The 23044-nt window shown below is 37.4% G+C and overlaps 2 protein-coding genes across 2 annotated transcripts; one reads left to right on the top strand and one right to left on the bottom strand.

Annotated features, from left to right (window-relative positions):
- Nucleotides 1-2496: 2496 nt before the first annotated feature.
- On the bottom strand, nt 2497-12420 carry rabl2 (RAB, member of RAS oncogene family-like 2). The gene is made up of 8 exons (XM_084123576.1): nt 11842-12420; nt 11700-11729; nt 11438-11517; nt 9592-9671; nt 7634-7745; nt 7426-7523; nt 6501-6584; nt 2497-6426 (listed from the first exon to the last, which is right to left on the bottom strand). The coding sequence occupies exons 1-8, from the start codon at nt 11940-11942 to the stop codon at nt 6349-6351; spliced, it is 663 nt and encodes a 220-aa protein (XP_083979702.1). The 5' UTR covers nt 11943-12420; the 3' UTR covers nt 2497-6348.
- Nucleotides 12421-18170: 5750 nt separating this feature from the next.
- Nucleotides 18171-23039, top strand: trim35-30 (tripartite motif containing 35-30). Its single transcript, XM_084124687.1, has 6 exons — nt 18171-18648; nt 19862-19957; nt 20047-20277; nt 20594-20616; nt 20690-20808; nt 20895-23039. The coding sequence occupies exons 1-6, from the start codon at nt 18247-18249 to the stop codon at nt 21434-21436; spliced, it is 1413 nt and encodes a 470-aa protein (XP_083980813.1). The 5' UTR covers nt 18171-18246; the 3' UTR covers nt 21437-23039.
- The last annotated feature ends 5 nt before the right edge of the window (nt 23040-23044 follow it).

Raw genomic sequence — 23044 nt, 5'->3', positions numbered from 1 at the left:
GTATGTTCTACAGGTTTGTCCATTTTGTTTTCTGAATAACAAAAGCACAATAAAAATGGCAAGAAATGCAGTATACACTGCTTTAATGAGCATTGTTTTCTGGTGGGTTGATTGCTCAGTTGAGGTTGTGACCTGTTGCTAATGGAGACAGAGGGCCTCATTTATAAAATGTTGCGTAGAAACCATCCTACATTTGATTTTACGATCATTTCTCCAATGTGCATACGTGTGATTCAGAGAGCGCACAAAAACCGTGCACACAACACTCTTCTAGATGAGAGATCTATAAATCCCAAATGATTTTGAAATTCTGCACAGCTGAATGGTTTCAGATCTCCATGGCATCTAATTAATGTCATTAGCATATAAAAGATCACCAGTCAATGTCCAAATCCTTTAGGCTTACTTGAGAATGGCGGGCGGCAAGAATTGCTTAGTTCTCTTTCGAGTCGGTCTCTCGAAATTGCGTAATAGCTTACGCTTTAGGGAAACTCCTTTCTCCGAAATTCCTGAAGCCTGATTGAATCATGCTATTGCACTTGTAATAGCCAATGGCACTCAAGCGCTCACACGCTGGGTGGGCCCAGCCGTTATATAGGTAGCACTGAATGCCAGATTATCTCAGAATCTTTCTCCTTCCCATAGAGTTCCTGGACTTGCACAACGAATGAAGGGGCGCTAGGAAAATCTGATTCCCATGCCTGTGAGAACCTGCCTATCAAGATTCTCTGCACGAGGCTCAACGGCGGCCCGCTGGATTCCGCGTGTCCCCCTCCTACCACCACAGAGCCGGCGGAGAGGCCGCAAACAGCTCCCTCGGGAGGCTCTGCTGATGAATTAATGCTGACCCAGCACCCGTGTTCTCATCCTCCATGAGAGCCCCCAGTCTCCTACACTGAGGACAGCCTCTGCCTCAGCCTCTGAAGTCTGGGTCCTGGTCTTTTTTTGGAAGACGACATGTCTACCAGCGCCTATGGAAGAGATGAGCACCACTCCAACTTCTCTGGATGGGGAGCTCATGAGTATCATTTCAGAGGCTGTGGCGGAGATGGGCTTGGAGTGGTCAGTCCCAGAGCAGCCGGTAAAGAAGAAGAAGATGGATGGGTCTTCTCCCCAAGCAGGCCGCCAGTTGGATGCCCCACAGAGACCAGCTCCCTTCTTCTCTGAGCTCCACGATGAGCTCACACGGTCATGGCGCTCCCCTTACTAGCCTGAGCCCCTGCCCAAGGAACCCACCTACTTATGGTGGTGGAAGGGGCAGATAAACATGGTTATCCCCGGTCGCGGCACACCTGTGTCCGTCCCACGGATGGAAGTCGGCTACGCTGCCTTCACAGCATTCATAGAACATTTTCAGTAGTATCCGGGGGCTCCAGCTGACTGTTAGCTGTCTGCCCTATTATTAAGCTTGTGAACTTGGCTCATCCCGCAGTTTTATGCACCAATATACTTGTTGCTTCACTATTATCACTGTGCCACATTAGTCCAGCGTTGCTCGATTGTGTGCAGGGCGGTGCTGAAGTTGCCGTTGCTAGTTTGGCACTCTGCCAGCTAGTTGTAAAACCTCCTCAGGGTCCATGAGTAATTCTCGCTCAGTCTAAAGATTCTGAGAAAATCTGGCTCTACCTATATAACGGCTGGGCCCGCCCACCGTGTGAGCGGAGGCTGGGCGCCTTTGGCTATTCCAAGTACAATAGCTTGATTCAATCAGGCTTCAGTAATTTTGGAGAAAGGAGTTTCCCCAAAGCATAAGCTATTACATAATGCCTTGTTCTCTCCTCTCAGGGAACCATGATAACATTGAGTAACCCAAGACGATTTCCAAATAGCTGCAGTACTCCCACTCTCTGCCACAAGAAAAACATCTGCTTACAATCTGACGTGGTGCTAAAAACTTTTCCACCTCAAAGACAGTTTTTATAAATATGCGTACATTTTAGAATACGGAAAGTTCAAATCTGTACATATGCACGTTTTATAAATGAGGCCCAGAGAGAAAGGGATACTTTCCCCTAAGAGGTGAAAAACAAGGTTTGAAACTCTGAAAAGGTCTTCTTTTGTTAACCAACCGAGTGAAAAGTGCTAAACTTTTAGAAAATGTTCTCATATAATATTAAGATCTATAGATTTTGGCCTTGTTACCAGCTCTGGTTTGTGTGATTTTCTAGCCATGCATGAACATTACATTTAAAATAAAAAAATAAAATCACCAGAATGGGAAACAGCGTTGTATTCTGACTTTCCCATAAACTAAAGGAAAATATTTGATCTTACGATTTTATACTGTTTGAAAATTTTGTTTTTCTTACAATAAGATAATTTTACAATACAATAATTTTACAGTAATTTGGTAAATCTTGGAATGGTTGATGTTTAATATTAAAACCATTTACTTTTCACGCATTGATAATTGCATGTTAGATGCTAGATGCCATAGTGTCAAGTGATTGATTCAAGTGAAAGTGCGTGCTAATAGTTAATTGCTGAATGATGACATTTAAGATTTTGCTTGTTTTTATTTTTCATTTGAACCACATTCTGCTCACAGAAGAAAATGAGAGTACATAACAAAAACACCTGAGTCTTCAGAAATAAGAACATTTTTCTAATGACACACAGGTTGTATCCAGTTCAGATGTGCTGTACAAAGCTGGATCTATTTTAATTCACCAACATGGATGTATATTTGATGTATAAAGCATTTGTGCAAAACATCACAAAAATACACAAACCAAAAGCAATAATCTAAATATTCCTTCACAATTTGTGCAATAAGAATAACTGCTCTTCACAATAATAATTATTATTTCTGATATCTGAGGAGGAAACGCATGAAGAAACATCTGGGTCATAAAAGACTGATCTAAATTGATCTATTTTTAGGACTTTTTCTTTTTTTGAAGCATCCCCACTCACTGTAAGGTGGGAAAATAACTTTAGTACAGTAATGACAAACATTATGTCCAAGCACAATTTTTGTTTTAAAATCAGCATAAATTGCTTTCAGTAGATAATGTACTATTATTACAATTTAAAATTGAAATAATTTACAATCATGACCAGGGCCTAAAATTAACGCTCGCCAAGCGCCAAATACATGTAACAATCGGTGTTGGAAAACACCGTATTTGAAACAATGTCAATCGCTAGTTGGTAAAATTTTTATGAATTCTAACCATGCAATGTTGCGAGAACATAAACGTGAACAAATGTAAACGTGAACAAACATAAATGTGAACGACGCTCTGGACAGTTGACGGGTCAGAGCTGCATCGCCACAAAAGTTTAAGCGCTAGGGAACTTGCGCATAGTGAGAAGTTTTGTGTGCACATCGAAAAAGCGAGCACATAAGGCGCGTCTCAGACTCAAAATACTGAATTGAGCGCTTTCACGTTGTCTTGTGCTTGAACGGTAGCCTAGAAATCTAGACGCACCCTAGCGGCAGCAAAATGTATTTCGCAGCCAGGGGGGTCTAGCAACTCTCAATAGACCTAGCTGCAAAAACCTAAATTGGGTCAGGCCAATCACGTCGTGTATAGAGTAGGCGGGGGCGGGCTTAACATATGACGACAGAGTTGCGACGGCTGCCACTTGAAAACAAAGAATGGCAGCTGCTGATGGAGAACAACGGTCTTTCGAGTCGGCTTTGGCCGCGACTCTGGAGGAAGTTTTTCTTTGAGAAAAGAGCAAAGAACGGCACTTAAGTCATTCTTAAAAAAAGGAAGATGTGTTCGTAGTTTTGCCGCCGGCCAGATATGGCAAAAGTTGAATCTATCAACTAAGCTCCGCTGTTGGGAAAACGCTCTGGTTGGTTGAAGCGCTGTCCTATTGCGTGCAGAGGGAATTTGAAAGACAGCCGTTTATCCCACCCCTCGGATTGAGCCGTGTCTATGGTGAGTTGCCAGACCTAACATCTTGATGTAGGTCTGGCTTGCCAGGCTACTTAAACGGACAAATTCACAGAAAATGATGTCAGAAAAATTCCCGTCTCGGCGAGTATCCTAGTAAACACAGTCAGTTATGTCTTGAGTGAACGTAAACAGTAGAGAAAGAAGCACACAGCCATCTTCAGAATTTTGTGTTTGAACTATTTTTGTGGTAGCTCAGAGCAAACACAAAATTCTAAAGATGACTGTGCGCTTCTGTGTAGGCTATACTAGCTCTGTATTTTTCTATGGCATCGCTGTCAAAAAGTAATTAGCTGGTGAAGTGGATTTACTTATTGTAGAGTTAACGCTTAACGGAAGTTATCAACTTAACAAAGGTCAGTAGACCAGGAAGATTTTAAAACAAGTGGTTCATTCATAAATCCATAAGATCTTACCTTCATGACTGGAAACACAATGAGCACAGTGCTGAAAGGTATCAAAATTGGAAGAGAATTGTGGAATTTCACTGGTATCTAAATTTTTGGTGCCATAAGTTGCAAAAACAGTTTCATGTTAGGTAGAAAATATTTATGGCCGGTAAATTTTCTGAAGTCACCGGCCATCATTTGTGGCAAAAAGCTAGTTTTAGGCCCTGAACATGACAGACATAATTGACAGATTCACTCTGGAACTACCTATAGTCTTGTTGGACAGATTATCAAACAGCTGCATGTCCCTTTCACCCTCTTTGAGATGCCCAAGTCACAAAGACCCTGGGCCTCATTTATAAAATGTTGCGTAGAAATCGTACTACATTTGATTTTACAAACATTTCTCAAATGTGCGTATGTGTGATTCAGAGTACGAACGTATGCACAAAAAAACGTGCGCGCACCTCTCTTCCAGATGTAAAATTTATAAATTTCGCGTTGCTGAATTGTTTCAGATCTCCATCTTGTGAACGTCACCTAATTAATGTCATTAACATATAAAAGAGCACCAGTCAACATCCAAATGCGTTACTTGAGAAATATATTGCTGGGCAAAGAGGATACTGACAATGCGCCGACAGACCAGTTATTTTTTTATGAAACAAAGTATAATTTGTCTTTAAAAAAAAAATAATTATTTATTCAAACTGTGGCTTTTTGTGTTGTGACAGATCGCTGTAGCGCCTCAGTTCAAGTGGCACGTGAACCAAAAATCTCTTCCTATTAGTTATAGCATGAAATAAACATGAATGAACATCAGAAGGTGTATGTTGTTTCAACCACGGAAAGACGGCAATACACACAATTGTTTAAGTTCAAGTTCACCGATGTTAATCTATTAACTCTGTCTGGTTTGTTTGTCAGACAAAATGGTGGATTCGGCGTTATGATTGGTCAGATTGCCTGTCAGCCAAACTCCCAGCGAAGGGAATTTGTGCTGTAATCTGCCATTCATCTTCATTCTAAGACAAAAGTCAATAGTGATTGACTGTAACTTGACAGTGTGTAAACGTCAGTGAGCATTCAGAGCAGTCTCAGCTCTCTTCTTTGCCCTGACTGTCACATCCACACAAACACAATCATATGCTTGAGTTTTCATCATGGCTGTCTTCTCATTAATTCCCAAAAAGATTTTATCCTAAACTCAGATATGCTTGCAACAAATCTCTTTAATATATATTTAAAAAAAAACTCTTTAGTTGGCAAATAAAATGGATATAAACTTTTTTCCATCAAGATTTTAGGTTAAAAAATATATATGTATAGAGGAATGAGTATATTTCAGGTGTGTAACTGATAGCCATTTTGACGTTTTCACAATTGAAATGCCTTAACTTTTTGCAGTTCAAACAGTCCTAGTTTTAAGTGTACTAGTTTTACATGAAGAAACCTAAAAACTGCAGTTAAAACTGCATGTATTTATTAAATATTTCATCTTGTATAATCAGCTACCCTTATTCAAAGATCAACTACTTTATTTATACAGATGAGCATCACAAATTGTTACACAAAGTGTGCTTTTGTTGTAAAATTTTACAAGATTATAAATATTTCACCTAACATTTCAGCTGAAAAATACAAGGACTATCTATATATTCCAGCTGAAAAAAATAACAAGCAATGTATATATTTATATTACATTCGGCACAGACAAAGCTTCACATTCCATAAAGAGTTATGTAGATTACTAAAAGGTTTTTTGCTAAATCTGCATGCTGCACAATTTGTATCAAATTAGTTCAGCAGCTCAGAACTGTGATTCCATTGGTGTTGATCATCGGATAATGCCACCTGTACATTCACAGAATAATAATTTATTTCTGTTAGAGGTTCAAGAAGAAACACCTGTGGAACTATCAGTGGTGTGAGGTAGAGTTCTCTCTGATGCTCAGGACAGTGAGAGGACAGCCATGATTTAAGGAACTCATCAGTACAACTCCAGAAGCAGCAGAGAATGAGAAAAGAAGAGGATGAAGAATCTAACGTGGTCACGCAGAGTCTGGTTTTCCCTCTTGCGTCTCCTCTTCTTTATCAGATGTTTCTTCTTTACTCTCTAAATCAAAGTTCTGCAAAATAACATGAATAAAATCAGTAAATTGCATCATCATGAAGAGAGTATTATTCAAACTCACACACACACCTCTAACTCCCTCATAACTTCATCCATAAAGTCGTTGGAGTTTTTCTTGTAGGACAGAGCCATCTGAATGGCATCTTTAAACACCTGTGGAACATTCCCAGAACATCAGAACTTCTTCAACAAGCCAATGCACAAACTGCCACAAATAAAACTGAAAGTAAGTCCCAGACACTCAACACAATCATCTTCATTAAAAGTAGTGAGACTAAACAATCTTACCAGTGCTTATATCTCTCTCTCTCTCTCTCTCTCTCTCTCTCTCTCTCTCTCTCTCTCTCTCTCTCTCTCTCTCTCTCTCTCTCTCTCTCTCTCTCTCTCTCTCTCTCTCTCTCTCTCTCTCTCTCTCTCTCTCAAAGATTGTGGTCTTTGATATTGATATTAGCTGATGATAAATAAAATGCTGCTCATATCTGTTGCTTATGTTGACTTGAACGATCTTGAATTGAAGATCGGATTTATATTTGTTTTGCGGAGACACATTTATGTGGCCAAGTGTAAATGGAACCGTTTTAACAAATCAGAAAGCTATCCGATCAGTAAAAACGCATGAAGTGACCAGATGTAAAAAGGCACATAGCTAAATAAAATTATTCCACAAATGCATCTGCAAGTCAAAAATTATACAATTAAGTGCTTATTCTTTTTAAAACTACATGTATTATCAATTTAAATAAAATGTAAAGGTGCACTCAAGGTTTTTATGTTCCACTGGCTGTTTTTTAGTTTATATGAAAATTGCAGAAAAATTACAAATGTAGGGTTAATAATTTATATTATAAGATGCATACAAAACAATAGGGACTGTGACATCTACTTTTAAAATTCATACTAAAAGTTCAGTATGCTATAGCAGCTTTTTTTTATTGAATGCTCCCCTGGTACCTGTTGATCTGTCTGTCTAGGATGCTCTGTTCTCCATTCTTACCTTCACCACATTGGTCCCATCAGCAGCAGATACAAAGTAGAAGGGCAGACCTTGTTTCTTAGCAAAGTTGAAACTCTTCTGGGTCACCTTCATGTCAGCTTTGAAACAGCAGAACACATAAAAGAACAAAAGATTAGAGACATGCAAAGACTAACTCTGACTAATAATGCTCTTATCTGTAATCTCACAAAGGACATATGAAATGTACCATCTATCTTGTTAGCGACCACCAGACATGGAATCTCAGGCCGGTACTCTCGGAGTTCTTTGTACCAATTTGGGAGGTTCTTATATGTGATTTTCCTCTGGACATCAAACACCTGGCAAAAGCAATTGGATTAATTCTGAAAGCTTTTTTGAGATCTACTTTTTATGAAAAGCATTCAAAATAGGTTTCAGTTACAAAAAGCCACAACATATTTTTTCACTCACTAATATAATTATTATTATTATTTTTTATAAGTGGATACAGCGTGTGTGTGTGTGTCATTAATCTGCAACTACAGCAGCATACAAATAAAGATTTACTTTTGCTGATTCATGTGTAATTTCAAGGTTGTTATTTTTTGTTTATTAACTATTAAAAAAAAATTTGTTTAATTCAAATTAAGCCAAAAACATACAAATTTGATAAAAAAAAAAAAAAAATCCTTCAAAAAACGTCAATGAGAATGTTGCCTTGTCAACTAACTGAAATAAAATAAGTATAGGTTAAATTACTATAATCATTTAAACTGAAATAAAAAATACATTTAACCTAAATAGAAATATTTAAAAAACAAATAACAAAGGTCATAACAAAATTACTAAAATTTTAAATATAGAAAATAAAACCTAATTAAAAACATTAAAGGTGTCCTATTATGCCATTTAACGAAGTCTTGATTTAGTTTTTGGGGTCTACTAGAATGTTTTCATACTTGATTGTTCAAAAAACACATTATTTTTCACATAGTAACCAATCTGCGATATGTGTATCATCAATCACCAATAATGTAACGCTAACCAGTCACAGCATATTTCATATTTTGGAAAGAGGGGCTTCATCGAAATCGGCGTGTTCGACCCAGACTGGGGAGAGAGGTGCTGTAATAATGTAACAGGATTGGTGTTTGTTAGGATTGGTGTTGGCTGTAATAATGTAACAGGATTGGTGCTGTTACATTATTACAGCACCTCTCTCCCCAGTCTGGGTCGAACACGCCGATTTCGATGAAGCCACTCTTTCCAAAATACGAAATATGCTGTGATTGGTTAGCTGGCCTAGTGTGTTGTGATTGGCAGCGCTTAGCGTCCCGCCCCTCCATAACTGTGAGTTCTTCTCTAATGTAAATATTAAGGATGGTGTCAATTTCAAACCAATTCAAGCCTGATTCAGACCCTGACAATGTAAGCGAACAAGAGGATTGTGCAAAACAGATTTTGAAAGCACAGATTTCACAGGACATTTCAGAGTGGTATGTTTTTTGTAATTTTCTTAATATACATTATAGATACAATGTTATCCACTATTTATTCATGATATTTGTCTAAAAACTAAGGTAATACAAACAGTAATCAATCACAAAACCATGGTTAATTTTCCTAAAGAGCAGTGGACCGTCTTACAAAAGCAAGAGCTTATAAAAGCAACAGAAAACAAGCTGTTCTCCATCAAATGTGCAGCGCACAGATAAATATTGGGGTTATAATGTTCAGGAACAGTGTTTAAAATAAGTTAACCACTTTAAGTTCGTCAGCCTTAGAAAGATCAATTAAATGAGTTTTGGAAACGTGGAAAAAAGCGCCTTCTCTTTGACAACAACAACACTGTCTTCTCTAATGCAGCTCAGCCAGGCCTCTTCCCCTTTTTTGCGTATTCCGTGGGCGGGGGTTATTTAAATGAGTAATATTGTGACTTCATCAGATCCGGAAAAATTGTGTTGTTGTCCAAAACTTCGTTTTAGTTCTTGAAAAGAGGATTCTGTTAAATAAAATATCTCCCTTTGGAGTGGACTTTGAGCTTTGTAATATTGCAGATCTTTTTTACGCTCAAACAGCAACATTACACACTAACTAAAGTTGAAAAAGTGGAAAAGCATAATAGGAACCCTTTAATAAATACCATAATAGTATATAAATAAGAATAACTAAAATAGAGTGTTTTGTGACCGCCTCTTCTCTTACCATGATACAGGCATGAGATTTATGGTAGTAAGATGGGTGCATGCTTCGAAAACGTTCTTGCCCTGCAGTATCCCAGAAATCTGTGAAGTTAAACAAGTGCATAAGTGCTCAGGTTGGATACACAAAGGCATGACTGCTCATCTAACATGAAAACTAAACTAAAACCCCTTGTATTATAAAGCTGCATGATTAATCGTTAAAAGATTGCAATCTCGATTCAAACACCGACACAATCTTACTCCTAAATCCCAGTGAACATAAATCTAAATCTTGGTACCATAAAACTGATCAACTTTCTCTTTGATCCTGAGTTCATAAAGCGCGTACACATGAAAATGTGACATCAGTAGCGAATAGCCAATAGAGATAAAAGAATACATTAGAAGATGAAGCAATAGCATCTTCATCTAATGTTATTATTTAGATGTGATAATAATCTTAAACCATTTTTAATTATAATTATTTACCTTATTTAGGTTTTACACCTAAAACCGGTTCCATAGTATAGTTCCCAGTTGTCATGTATAGGTGTAAAACAGCTTCACAAACTCTTTTCAACCACACAGTATCATTATTTCTGTTACTAGAATTCAAATGATCACAGAAGTACTAGGATAAAAGTTTATAGTTCGGATATAAACACAGATGTGTACGGTAGCGATCAAAATAGAGTAAATCATGTTATATGTGTATACGAACGGAGATCGTTCTGATAACGTTGTTGTCAGAACGCGAAAAACTTTTCAGTTTTTAGAACATCAATGTCATGTACTTAGTTTATCCAGAATCGTATTGGATTATTGACGAGAAAGCATCGCTATTTTGTGATGAAAAATCTCAGTTTGGGTTCAGAAAATTCACTGTGAACATGCACGACAACAACATGTTTCTAAGCAAAGCCAGGACCCATGAAGGGCCTTAGTTGCTCCTGGGGCACCAGGCTGTCTTTGAAGATGCCTGATTCGTTTTTATTTGTAAATTTTAAAGTAGCCTACGTTATTCTAATGATTTCTCTAAACACAATACAACCAAAAAGTGGCAAAAAAGAAATATTGATATTACTACAACTACTATTAATTTTTAATTATAAAATATATGTCTGTATCAATTTCTGAAGGTGTAAACTTTGACCTATATTTTACACTTACTAGGAAACAAAACCAAGAAACAATTACTGGAATACCTTCTTTGTCTTTGACAAATTACCTGTCAGTAATATCAAACACAATAATCATACTTTTTTTAGTTTGAGTAAGCAGCACGTAACATTCACAGAATGTTGTCTTGGTCACATTATTGACATGGATATGACACAGAACGAAAAAAAAAAAAAAAATCTATATAGATCTGCCTGATGAACAGTCTGATAGAAAACTCTTTTCTTTTGAAAACGATAGCTTTGCCGTCTCCGTGTAAACTACAAAAACGTGAATTAGTGAAAACGTTGATGGCATGTGCATGCGTATAACGTGTTCAATCTACAGGTGCGTAGTGTTTTTTACAAAGTGACATTGCAAACTACTGGCCTGACATGCATAATACAGCGTTTTTATCGTTTTGCACGGATCTGTGTGAACGGAGATCGTTCTGATTATGTTGTTGTCAGAACGTGAAAAACACAAAGGAAAAGCTTCTCTGTTTTTAGAACATCATTGTCGTGTACTTAGTTTATCCAGAATCGTGCAGCTCTAATTCTTCATAAGACACGTGTATGAAACTTCATAAAAAAGGTCAATTATGTGCAAAAATGTGTAATGTCTCAATAATAAAACTGCAAAATATAAAATACAGCAAATTGCTCCATTCTTGTATACTAAAATAACACTGTTTTTGATGCCAAACTTACCAACCAGTATAGTTTGTCCATTGATAGTTGTGGTGTATTTGTACAGAGTCAAAGCGTAGGTGGACAGCTGCTGAGGCCGACTGATACATTTCATTAAGGACCTGTCAACTTTGAGAAGGAACGATACACTCGCATACAGAGAGAGAGGGAGATCAAGCAGATCTTGGAGATGATACACACTCACATGCACACATTCAAACATAGAGGCAGTTGATACATATATACTTTGCATATACACACACATAATGATGTCAAAGGATACTATCCATCCATAAGGAATCTCTCCATAAGCCTGAAAAGATATGAAAACCATTAGAAAAAATGCAAAAGCCTTCACTGAATGAAAGCAATAACACAGCTACTCCATTAGTGTCCGTAACACATTAAGTTAAGCATAACGTTACTTGGATTTGCCCACAGCGCTGTCTCCGAGGCAGATGATCTTGACTTGTTCATCAGCGTCATATTTCTCCAGGTCCAGATCAGAAATGCCTCCTGCGTCCATTGCGAGACTAGAGAAGCAGCAGCAGGAGTTTAAACACTGAGCCTCTTAATACAGCGGGATTAACTTAGATAACATCTGACCACACATCTGAAACACGGCACTGCTTTACTCCATCACACGCTTTCTTATTCTATGTATATCGTTTAGTTCATCTTTTCAAGCAATAATTCGTAAAACAAACCGCAAATGGTACATTACCAAACACAACCCGACAGTGTTATTGCTTTGGCTAACGTAACGTTAGCTGACTAACGTTAATTAGCAGATTAGCTCGATTGTTATCTAAGCTATCTAACTGTCTACGCTAAATACATATTTACGGCAGAATATTGTTTTACAATCTTCGGTGGATACATTTAGGGCTTGTCGTAAGTTTGTTTGCATTCACGGATAGATTATTGACGAGAAAGCATCGCTATTTTGTGATGAAAAATCACTGTGAACATGCACGACAACAACGCGTTTCTAAGCAACGCCAGGACCCATGAAGGGCCTTAGTTGCTCCTGGGGCACCAGGCTGTCTTTGAAGATGCCTGATTCGTTTTTATTTGTAAATTTTAAAGTAGCCTACGTTATTCTAATGATTTCTCTAAACACAATACAACCAAAAAGTGGCAAAAACGAAATACTGATATTACTACAACTACTACTATTAATAATAATAATAATAATACAAATTTAGAAAAGAATACGTTAGAAGATGAAGCAATATCATCTTCATCTAATGTTATTATGTAGATGTGATGGTAATTTTAAACAATTTTTAATTATAAAATATATGTTTGTATCAATTTCTGAAGGTGTAAACTTTGACCTATATTTTACACTTACTAGGAAACAAAACCAAGAAACAATTACTGGAATACCTTCTTTGTCTTTGACAAATTACCTGTCAGTAATATCAAACACAATAATCTTACTTTTTTGAGTTTGAGTAAGCAGCACGTAACATTCACAGAATGTTGTCTTGGTCACATTATTGACATGGGAATGACACAGAACAGAAAAAAAAATCTATATAGATCTGCTTGATGAACAGTCTGATAGAAAAGTCTTTTCTACTTTCCCACAGAGGTCAGTGAGTGCATGAGATTAAAATTGAAAGGAAGAACAGAATGGATATATTATATATATATATATATATATATATATATATATATATATATATATATATATATTGAAATACATATATAATGAAACTTTGCAACAGTACTTGGACCCAACATCTAGTCTCTTCTTCAAAATGTTGACATACTGTTAGAAGATGGAGTTGATCTTCTTTTGTCAAAGATGAAAATTTCAAGTGTAATGAAAAACTTCCAGGAAATTTTGTTCATGTGGTGTGATGCAGACCTAACCTCTCTGAAATCAGAGAAGGTCTTGGACAGTATGGCAGGGTGTTGTGAGATTTTCCGAAAGCTTGTCACATATCTCAAGGCACTTCATTTCCCAGGTGATATCAGAGTAATAACCTGATTTTCAGAGAGCACAATGGACAGTATTGGAACAAGCACACAAATGAAAACCATAAGCTCTTAGCCCTTGACTTAAGTGGCACTGTCACAGGTAAAGGTGTCAGCAAATTTAAAGTGGGTGATCACATTGTGTCTTGTTACCCTGTGGCTGCCACCACTAATGTAGTTCTCCCAGCAGCTGTTTGCTGCAAAGCAAAAAGGCTTTCATTCCTTGTACAGCCGAAAAAACTTTGTTGCATTATTAAAACTTCGATACATCCTGTTATCACTCTAAAGCTTCTTTGAAACAATCTGTATTGTAAAAAGCGTTATATAATAAAGGTGACTTGTGTGGGATTACAAATTTAAGAATCTGTTTAAGATCTGCTGATCTTATGTCCTTACATAACATAACATGAAAAACTGAGGTAGTACATTGAATTTAGCATTTAAGGTTATGATGAAGATATCAGCTGTTATGCAAAGTTTCCAGCAAGAGATTCCTGCCAGTCCTGTTCTCTCTATTGTAAGTAAAATGAGTCAGATTACTGAGACTCTCACCCTTTGTCTTTAATGGCTCTTGGAGACCCTGTCCCAGTCTTTGAATAGTTATGCTGATTGGATTAGGACTGGTAACACTCTAGTCTAGAGTCTAGGGCGGGTGCCTTGTGTCTCTTATATGGTACTGACTTGGGAGATCTTGCATGATACTTTACGCAAAGCTAAACAGCAATGGAAATTGGGCATTTTCTCCACTGTTCCTGGCTCAGTTTTGATGAATGTGTTAATTACTATTGCAAACAGATCAGGTTGGAATGTCAGAGTGAGCACGCAGACTGATCAGCTGTCTTGTGATTTTAGTGAGGTTGTGGGAGCTATTCTTCTACCTCCTTATAATGTAGAAACCACTGAAATAGCTAGCAGTGTTAGAGGCATCAAAGACATTGTTCTTGTCTATGACAAACAGACAGAATTTCCATTCAAAACTACAACATTCCGAGGGACAAATGAGGAAGTCCGCTTTCATGCCCTCCTCATGCCCCAAATAATGCAAAACGGGTCTCTGCAAACGCAAATGCCACACATCTACCGTTGGCAGAAATCCATGCATTTGGACAGAAAGCCTTTTCTTTGGAGGCAACAGCTGTTCAAAGAGTGAAATCTCAAGACACTTAATCTAAATCATACTTCAGATGCCAGATCCTTATCATCCTGAACAGTGAAGACAAGAACCAGCTGTCTGACATTGCAGTGATGCCCAATCACAATCTATTCAAGAAAAATGCTGTCTATATACCTTATGTCTACTTCTGGTCCGAACTCACCTGTCCCAGTTTCATTTGCTCCCACCTGTCTACTCTCAGCATTTACCTTACCCTCAGTAAATGAAATGAATGAACTCATTCAAAAATCCAAATCTTCAACCTGCAGATTAGACCCCCTTCCAACTGTGTTTGTGAAAACCACTGTTTCTTTTCTGTCCCCTCTCATTACTAACATCATTCACTCTTCACTTATCACTGGAATTGTTCCTTCTTCTCTTAAAACAGCTGCTGTAACTCCCATTCTTAAAAAACCTGGTTCAGATCCCAACGACCATAATAATTTCCGTCCTATTTCAAATCTTCCATTCATCTCCAAAATTCTATAAAAAATTGTTGCTGCTCAACTCCATACTCATCTTTCTTACAATAATTGATATGAACAATATGAACAACATAGCACGGAAACAGCACTACTTGAAATCACTAACAACCTTCTCCTAGCGGCTGACTCTGGTTTATTATCCATTCTTCTTCTGCTTGATTTGAGTGCGGCCTTCGATACTATTTCACACACCATCCTTTTAGACAGACTCTCCTCTATTGGAATTACTAACACACCTCTTAATTGGTTTCATTCATATCTTTCAGGCCGCACTCAGTTTATTCAGTTAAAATCATTCACCTCTCATTCAGTCCCTGTCATTACAGGTGTGCCCCAGGGCTCTGTTCTGGGGCCCCTACTGTTTATTATTCATCTTCTTCCCCTTGGTTACATCTTCCGTAAACATCAGATTCATTTCCATTGCTACGCAGATGACACCCAGCTCTATCTTTCAACCAAACCTAATTCTACACTTCCACCATCTTCCCTTACTAACTGTCTTCTTGACATAAAATCCTGTCATTGTCATTCTGTCTAGGAGTATTCCAAACCCTAAAAGGCAACAAGAGATAAGTCAGGTCAGTAGCCATCGGGGTTCTGTCATTAAGTCTCTGCCATGTGATATTTCTGTATCTGAGCAAGTGGACCAGACAATTGTTAATATTGGAAAAATGTTTCCATCCAGTCCCATCAAAGGGGTATTTCACAGTGTGGTTGTCCTGCATGATGGGCTGATTGAACATCTTGACAAATCTCTTTATGAGAAAGTTATGAAGCCAAAAGGAAATGAAGTGATTAACCTTCACCGTGCTACCATACAGTGCAAACTGGATTACTTTGTGTTCTATTCCTCCATCTCTGCCTTCATTGGCAATGCCTCACAAACTAATTATGCAGCGGCTAATACACACTTTCTGTACCGCAGAAACATTGGGCTCTCTGGACAGACTATTAATTGGGGGGCTTTATATATATATATATATACAGTGGGGAGAACACTGCCGATTTTGCAGGTTTTCCTACTTACAAAGCATGTAGAAGTCTGTAATTTTTTATCATAGGTACACTTCAACTGTGAGAGATGGAATCTAAAACAAAAATCCAGAAAATCACACTGTATAATTTTTAAATAATTAATTAGCATTTTATTGGATGACATAAGTATTTGATCACCTACCAACCAGTAAGAATTCTGGCTCTCACAGACCTGTTAGTTTTTCTTTAAGAAGCCCTCCTGTTCTCCACTCATTACCTGTATTAACTGCACCTGTTTGAACTCGTTACCTGTATAAAAGACACCTGTCCACACACTCAATCAAACAGACTCCAACCTCTCCACAATGACCAAGACCAGAGAGCTGTGTAAGGACATCAGGGATAAAATTGTAGACCTGCACAAGGCTGGAATGGGCTACAGGACAATAGGCAAGCAGCTTGGTGAGAAGGCAACAACTGTTGGCGCAATTATTAGAAAATGGAAGAAGTTCAAGATGACGGTCAGTCTCCCTCGGTCTGGGGCACCATGCAAGATCTCACCTCGTGGGGCATCAATGATCATGAGGAAGGTGAGGGATCAGCCCAGAACTACACGGCAGGACCTGGTCAGTGACCTGAAAAATCTCGGTTTGGGTTCAGAAAATTCACTGTGAACATGCACGACAACAACGCGTTTCTAAGCAACTCCAGGACCCATGAAGGGCCTTATTTGCTCCTGGTAAACCGTCTCTGAAGATGCCTGATTTGTTTTTATTTGTAAATTTTAAAGTAGCCTACGTTATTCTAATGATTTCTCTAAACACAATACAACCAAAAAGTGGCAAAAAATAAATACTGATATTACTACAACTACTATTAATAATAATAATACAAATTGAGAAAAGAATATGTTAGATGATGAAGCAATAGCATCTTCATCTAATGTTATTATGTAGATGTGATGGTAATTTTAAACCATTTTTAATTATAAAAAATATGTTTGTATCAATTTCTGAAGGTGTAAACTTTGACCTATATTTTACACTTACTAGGAAACAAAACCAAGAAACAATTACTGGAATATCTTCTTTGTCTTTGACAAATTACCTGTCAGTAATATCAAACACAATAATCGTACTTTTTTTAGTTTGAGTAAGCAGCACGTAACATTCACAGAATGTTGTCTTGGTCACATTCTTGACATGGGAATGACACAGAACAGAAAAAAAATCTATATAGATCTGCTTGATGAACAGTCTGATAGAAAAGTCTTTTCTACTTTCCCACAGAGGTCAGTGAGTGCATGACTAGATTAAAATTGAAAGGAAGAACAGAATGGAGATATACATATATATAGAATGGATATATATATATATATATATATATAATGGGAACTTGAATGCTAGATGTAATGCTCTTGCTATTTGTGTTTAGGCTGTAGTGTGTGTGTGTGTGTGTGTGTGTGTGTGTGTGTGTGTGTGTGTGTGTGTGTGTGTGTGTGTGTGTGTGTGTGTGTGTGTGTGTGTGTGTGTGTGTGTGTGTGTGTGTGTGTGTGTGTGTGTGTGTGTGTGTGTGTATAAATGATAAATTAACAAAACTAAATTACTAAAATGAAAACTGAAAATATAAAAATAAAATCAAACTCAAAATATTAATAAATAAATATAATACAGCACGTGACGTTATATTAAAATACAGATATGTAACAAAGACAGAAATTGACCTTCAAATACACCTACCAACATTGTTTTTGATAGTTTTGTATCCAACTTATGATACTGATTTACTAACTTGCAGAAATTCACAGTTGCTGTAGGCTACTTATTATTATGTAACCATAAATATAAATATGTGTAAATAAAATCGATTTTTTTTTTTGTCACTTTATCGTCTATGTTTAGTCTTTTTATTATGATGACACCAGGACCAAGTGAAATTGTCATTTTTTTACTTGATTAATAAAGTTTCTAATGTCTAGTTAATTATTCAAATTAATTATTCCACTCTAGAGTGTTGCTGTAGAAAATGTACTGTAAAAAATAAACACTATAAAAAATAGAAGGTTCTGTTGAAATCCTGTCTTTGCTCTTATAAGCTCCGCCCTAATTTGCATATGTCTGGGATGTAAACACAGAGACACTCTTATGCTACTGACAGCTGGACCTGACACACAGAGAGAGTGAGAGAAAGAACAACTAGGACACATTTAATATACTGTAGGTAGCAAAATGGCCCGTAGACTGTCCGTTACAGAGGAGGATTTCTACTGCCCTATCTGCTGTGACATCTTCAGAGATCCAGTTCTCTTAGCCTGCTCTCACAGCATCTGTAACGTCTGTGTGAAAACCTTCTGGAATCGGCGAGGAACTCAAGAGTGTCCCATCTGCAGAACTGTATCCTCCAAACCCGATCCACCCATAAACATCGTGCTGAGAAACATGTGTGATCTGATAAGAGAAGAAACAACTCAGGACCTTCCCGTGGAGACGGCGGGGTTCTGTAGTCGTCATGGCGAACCTCTTACTTTCTTCTGCGCAGAAGATCAAGAACTAGTTTGTGGAAAATGCAGAAATGCATTACATACAAACCACCGCATCCGTTCAACAACAGACGCATCACAGGACCTCAGGGTAAGAGTGTCAGATTGTCTGGAAACATGATGCTGCACGGCACACTTTATTTAAACAGTTCATTTTAATTTAACACCATTGAATCAGGTTTCTGGTTCAAATGTGATTGCTTCGTGTTAAACTGACTTGAAACAGTTACTCTTTGACTTAACTTGATTTTTTTCATTTTGAAATAACATGTTTCATTCAAGTAACCCAATCAAACTTTCATTTCCCATCATGCTTTGCAAAGGGTCTGAATTGGGACTGTAAATGTTGAAATAAAACAAGATGAGAAAAAAAGTTTCTGTTATGTTAGTGGTTTTGGGGGTTACCATTGTGTTTGGGTTGAGGACCTGCTAACAACAATTCAAATTGCTTTAATAGCCTGCTATGGCAGTGGATGAAACCAGTATCACTCCTTGACTGCCATAACTGAACATCACATGTGTAAAGAAAAGTTATATTTAGTTTGTTGTTATTTAAATCACAGGACTAAACAAGAAGTGATAAATAGGATTAATTTGAATAATTCAATTTAAATGAAAATCATTTATTTAAGTTAAACTAAAACCATTCATTCAAGTTAAGTGAACACCATTGATTCTAGTTAGTTGTACGTTGGGTTTTACTCAATCAAGTGGAACAACTGTCCATGATTATATCATGTTTTTTTTAGCTATTTTGCAATAGTCAAATCAAATGCTTGGTCAAAATGTCCAGCTTGTGGTCAGATTGCACTGATTGCCATGTCAGATTTAATGGACTGGAAAGGATTGAAAAATTAAAGCTGTCTCGTCAAACAGGTCTTAGCATACTGGCCCTTATCTGACACGCATTCACACTACAAAAACAAAGGTTTGTGGGAACTTTGCTGATAAAGTCAAATATAAGCTGGATAGACCTGATCTATTTTGGATATGCAGGTTTTTAACAAACAACCTGTTTAACAATTGTAAACAACGCTGGGAAAATCATCATGTAACAGATTAACACGGAATGACACGTACAGTAAACATCTGAGCATCATAGGCTGAAACGATGACATCACTGTTTTCTCCAGAGTGGCTATTTATATAAATGAACTAAATTTATAACTTTTTTACAACAAAAATGAACCATCACTTTTGTCTCCATTTCTAAGCACTGCCCACTAAAATCTATATAAACTACAATGTACACTGCCTTAGTTAGATATATATATTCAAAAATTTCAATTTCATTTCATTTCTAGTATGAGCTCCAGCAGAAACTAAAGGCCTTTCTGGAGAAACTTAGAGTCTATGAACAATTTAAACAGTCCTGGAATGAAACAGCGGAGTACATTAAAGTGAGTATCGGGAGGAAATTCCAACATTTACACAGTACTGTATTGGTGTATTGTATCAGCCTGATTGTGGTGATATTTTGTGCCTATAGAGACAGAGCCAGCACACAGAGACTCAAATTAAGGAGGCTTTTGAAAAGCTTCACCAGTTTCTAGAAAATGAAGAAGCTGCCAGCCTGACGGCACTGAGGAGAGAAGAAGAGCAGAAGAGTGAAATCATTAAAAAGAAGATTGAGGAGATTACATCAGGGATGTTATCTCTCTCTCATATTATTGAGTCCATCGAGGAACAACTGAGAAGGAATGACTTCACATTTCTAGTGGTAAGGAGCACTTGGTTTGACTTGTTCCATGATGCTTTTATATCAAAACTACAAGGTTTTTTTTCCACATTATATTACATTAAGTTGAAATTACAGAAAGTAATTCGAAAGAAATTATTACTATTATTCTGCCAGGATGCATTAAATTGATAAAAAGTAAAGACATATATGTTACAAAATATTTCTATTTCCAATAAATTCTGTTCTTTTGAACTTTCTGTTCATCAAAGAATCCTGAAGAAAAATGTATCACGGTTTTCTGATCACATAACATAAATTAATCTTTCTGTTTCTATCTACATTTCTTTATTCCTAGAACTACAATACTACAATTGAAAGGTAAGAAGATGTCTTTGCTTAACCTTTATGGTTCTCAGCCCACATCAGTACTGACTCCTAAATGTTGTTTCAGAACAAAGTGTACTCTGCGGGATCAAACCAGACCTTCAGGAATGCTCATCGATGTTGCAAAACATATTGGTAACATAACCTATGAAGTGTCAAAAAAACTACAAGCCAACATTTGTTACAGTAAGTATTGAGCAATAAAAATCTTCTCATCTGTTCCATTATTGTGTCTTAAAAGTGGGTGAACATCTTTATCTCTATCCCTCCAGCCCCAGTAACCCTTGACCCCAACACCGCCCATCCTTATCTGGCCCTGTCGAATGATCTGACTACTATAACTTACAATGATGAGCACTTCCAACAGCTTCCAGAAAACCCGGAGAGATTTGACGGCTACACAAGCATTCTTGGTTCTGAGGGCTTTGACTCAGGGTCTCACTGCTGGGACGTCGAGGTTGGCGACAACACTGCCTGGGCCGTGGGGGTGATCACAGAGTCCGCATACAAACTCAGAAAGAACCCCTCCAAGACGGGCTTGTGGTATGTGGGCTTCTGCAATGGTAAATACGGGAAGGGCTATTCTCCAAAAATCCTGACCCTTCTACGGGTGAGCCAGAGAATTCAGAGGATCAGGGTGCAGCTCGACTGGGACAAGGGCAAAGTCATTTTCACAGACTCAGGCCATAATATTGGTTTGCATGTGTTTAAACACACGTTCACTGAGAAAGTATTCCCTTACTTTTATAATCACTGTATGCAACATCCGTTGAGGATCATACCAGTAAAGACAACCGTGGAAGCACACATTTAGAGCCAACACAACTTGAAACTGGTGAAGTTAAGTTGATAGGTTTACTGTGATAGCAGTTGAATTAATCCAAAGGAGACAGTAGCATGAGAAGTACAGTACTGCGATAAAACATTTATGACATGACTGCAATATTCAGGCCATCTACAAAAACATTATTTTAACCAGAATCATTGTTGTTTTTTGGAGTAATGCATGCTTACAAGTAGATTTACCTGCAAAGGTATTAAAGAGGACTTAATATGCCCTTTTACAATGGCTTGATTTTGTTTTTAGGGTCTACTAGAATAGGTTTTCATGCTTAAATGTACAAAAAAAACACATATTTGACATTATTGATGCTTCACCTCTCTTCCCAGTCTGTCAGTAACGCTCTGTTTAGCCCGTCTCAATGAAGCCCCTTCTTCCGAAAAGTGCAATGTGCTCTGATTAGTCGGCTGGATCAGTGTGTTGTGATTGGTCAGCCGCTTCGAGTGTTTCGGAAATGTCACGTCCCTCACCATAACTGTCAATTTCACGCCACATACCATCATTGCGTAACAACATAATATGTTAATATGCGGTTTCCGAATGTGGATGTATGGATGGATTCGGAACTATACTAGCATACTCTTATTATTTCTGCCATATAAAGATATGGTAAAAATAGTACGAGTAGTATTATAGTATGCGGTTATGAATTCAGCAAGCATCTCTTGGACATGGCAACAACACATTACTAATGCTACTCAACCACGCCTCGCCCCTTTTTTTCTGTCTTGGGTTGGAATTATAGAATATTGAATTATAGAATATTATGACATGTATGTTCCCAGAATAATTCTCAAGACTATATATACAATCGAGGTGTTTCAGGGAGTACAGAAACAGTGTTTTCTAATATAGAGAATAACTCCTTTTGGAGTGACTTTGTAACTTCACAGATTTGTTTTTTCATGCTCAAACAGCAACCTTACACACTAACGAAAGTTGAAAATGTTAAAAAAAGAAAGAAAGAAAAAAGAGATGCTAACGTATGCCACAAAAAAGGAAAAGAAAACTAAGGTATGCCACTCCCAAATGTGTCAAAGTAGCCGGACTTGTGTATTTACGGATATGACGAGCACGCACAGACAAGTGGACCGCACAGACCGTTTTGATTTAAAGCGGTTTACCGCTATACCGCAGGAATTTCTTGCTTTTCAACCGCGGTAAGAAAAAATCCATACCGTCCTAGCCCTATTACCATAGTGAATCAGGTAAGACAAAAAGCGTTTTGGGAAAAGAATTGGTGGTGTATTGACTCATTATTCAAATTAAGTTTACTTTGGAAAAAAAACAAAACATACATATAGTTATATCGTGCAACACGTGACCAGACGTAAATAACCCCTCCCCCACAACTAATCCTAAACCTACCAATACTAAGGGGGTAAATGTCCTAATGTTTAGGTGTGGTCCGGATAACCGTATTGAACCATAAAGCTCACTAACTGAATTATTTTATGTCATGGAGCAGAAAAATGATTAATGAAAGATTTTAAAAAAGGAAGAGTAACAATGAACAACTGCACTATTTATGTAAATATTGTACCTGTACCAAGTCAATAATAAAGTGACAATAACAACGAG

The sequence above is a fragment of the Abramis brama genome (genome assembly GCF_963993115.1).
Source record: "Abramis brama genome assembly, chromosome: 9".
NCBI lineage: Eukaryota > Metazoa > Chordata > Actinopteri > Cypriniformes > Leuciscidae > Abramis > Abramis brama.
This window is presented reverse-complemented; position numbering and strand designations above follow the sequence as displayed.

Coding starts and splice junctions, on each gene's coding strand:
- rabl2 (XM_084123576.1), bottom strand. CDS start 11,942: ATGGACGCAGGAGGCATTTCTGATCTGGACCTGGAGAAATATGACGCT. Junction 6,585..7,425: donor ATGGGACCAATGTGGTGAAG/GTAAGAATGGAG, acceptor AATGTTCCACAG/GTGTTTAAAGATGCCATTCA. Junction 6,427..6,500: donor AAGTTATGAGGGAGTTAGAG/GTGTGTGTGTGA, acceptor GTTATTTTGCAG/AACTTTGATTTAGAGAGTAA.
- trim35-30 (XM_084124687.1), top strand. CDS start 18,247: ATGGCCCGTAGACTGTCCGTTACAGAGGAGGATTTCTACTGCCCTATC. Junction 20,617..20,689: donor TACAATACTACAATTGAAAG/GTAAGAAGATGT, acceptor ATGTTGTTTCAG/AACAAAGTGTACTCTGCGGG. Junction 20,809..20,894: donor ACAAGCCAACATTTGTTACA/GTAAGTATTGAG, acceptor CTATCCCTCCAG/CCCCAGTAACCCTTGACCCC.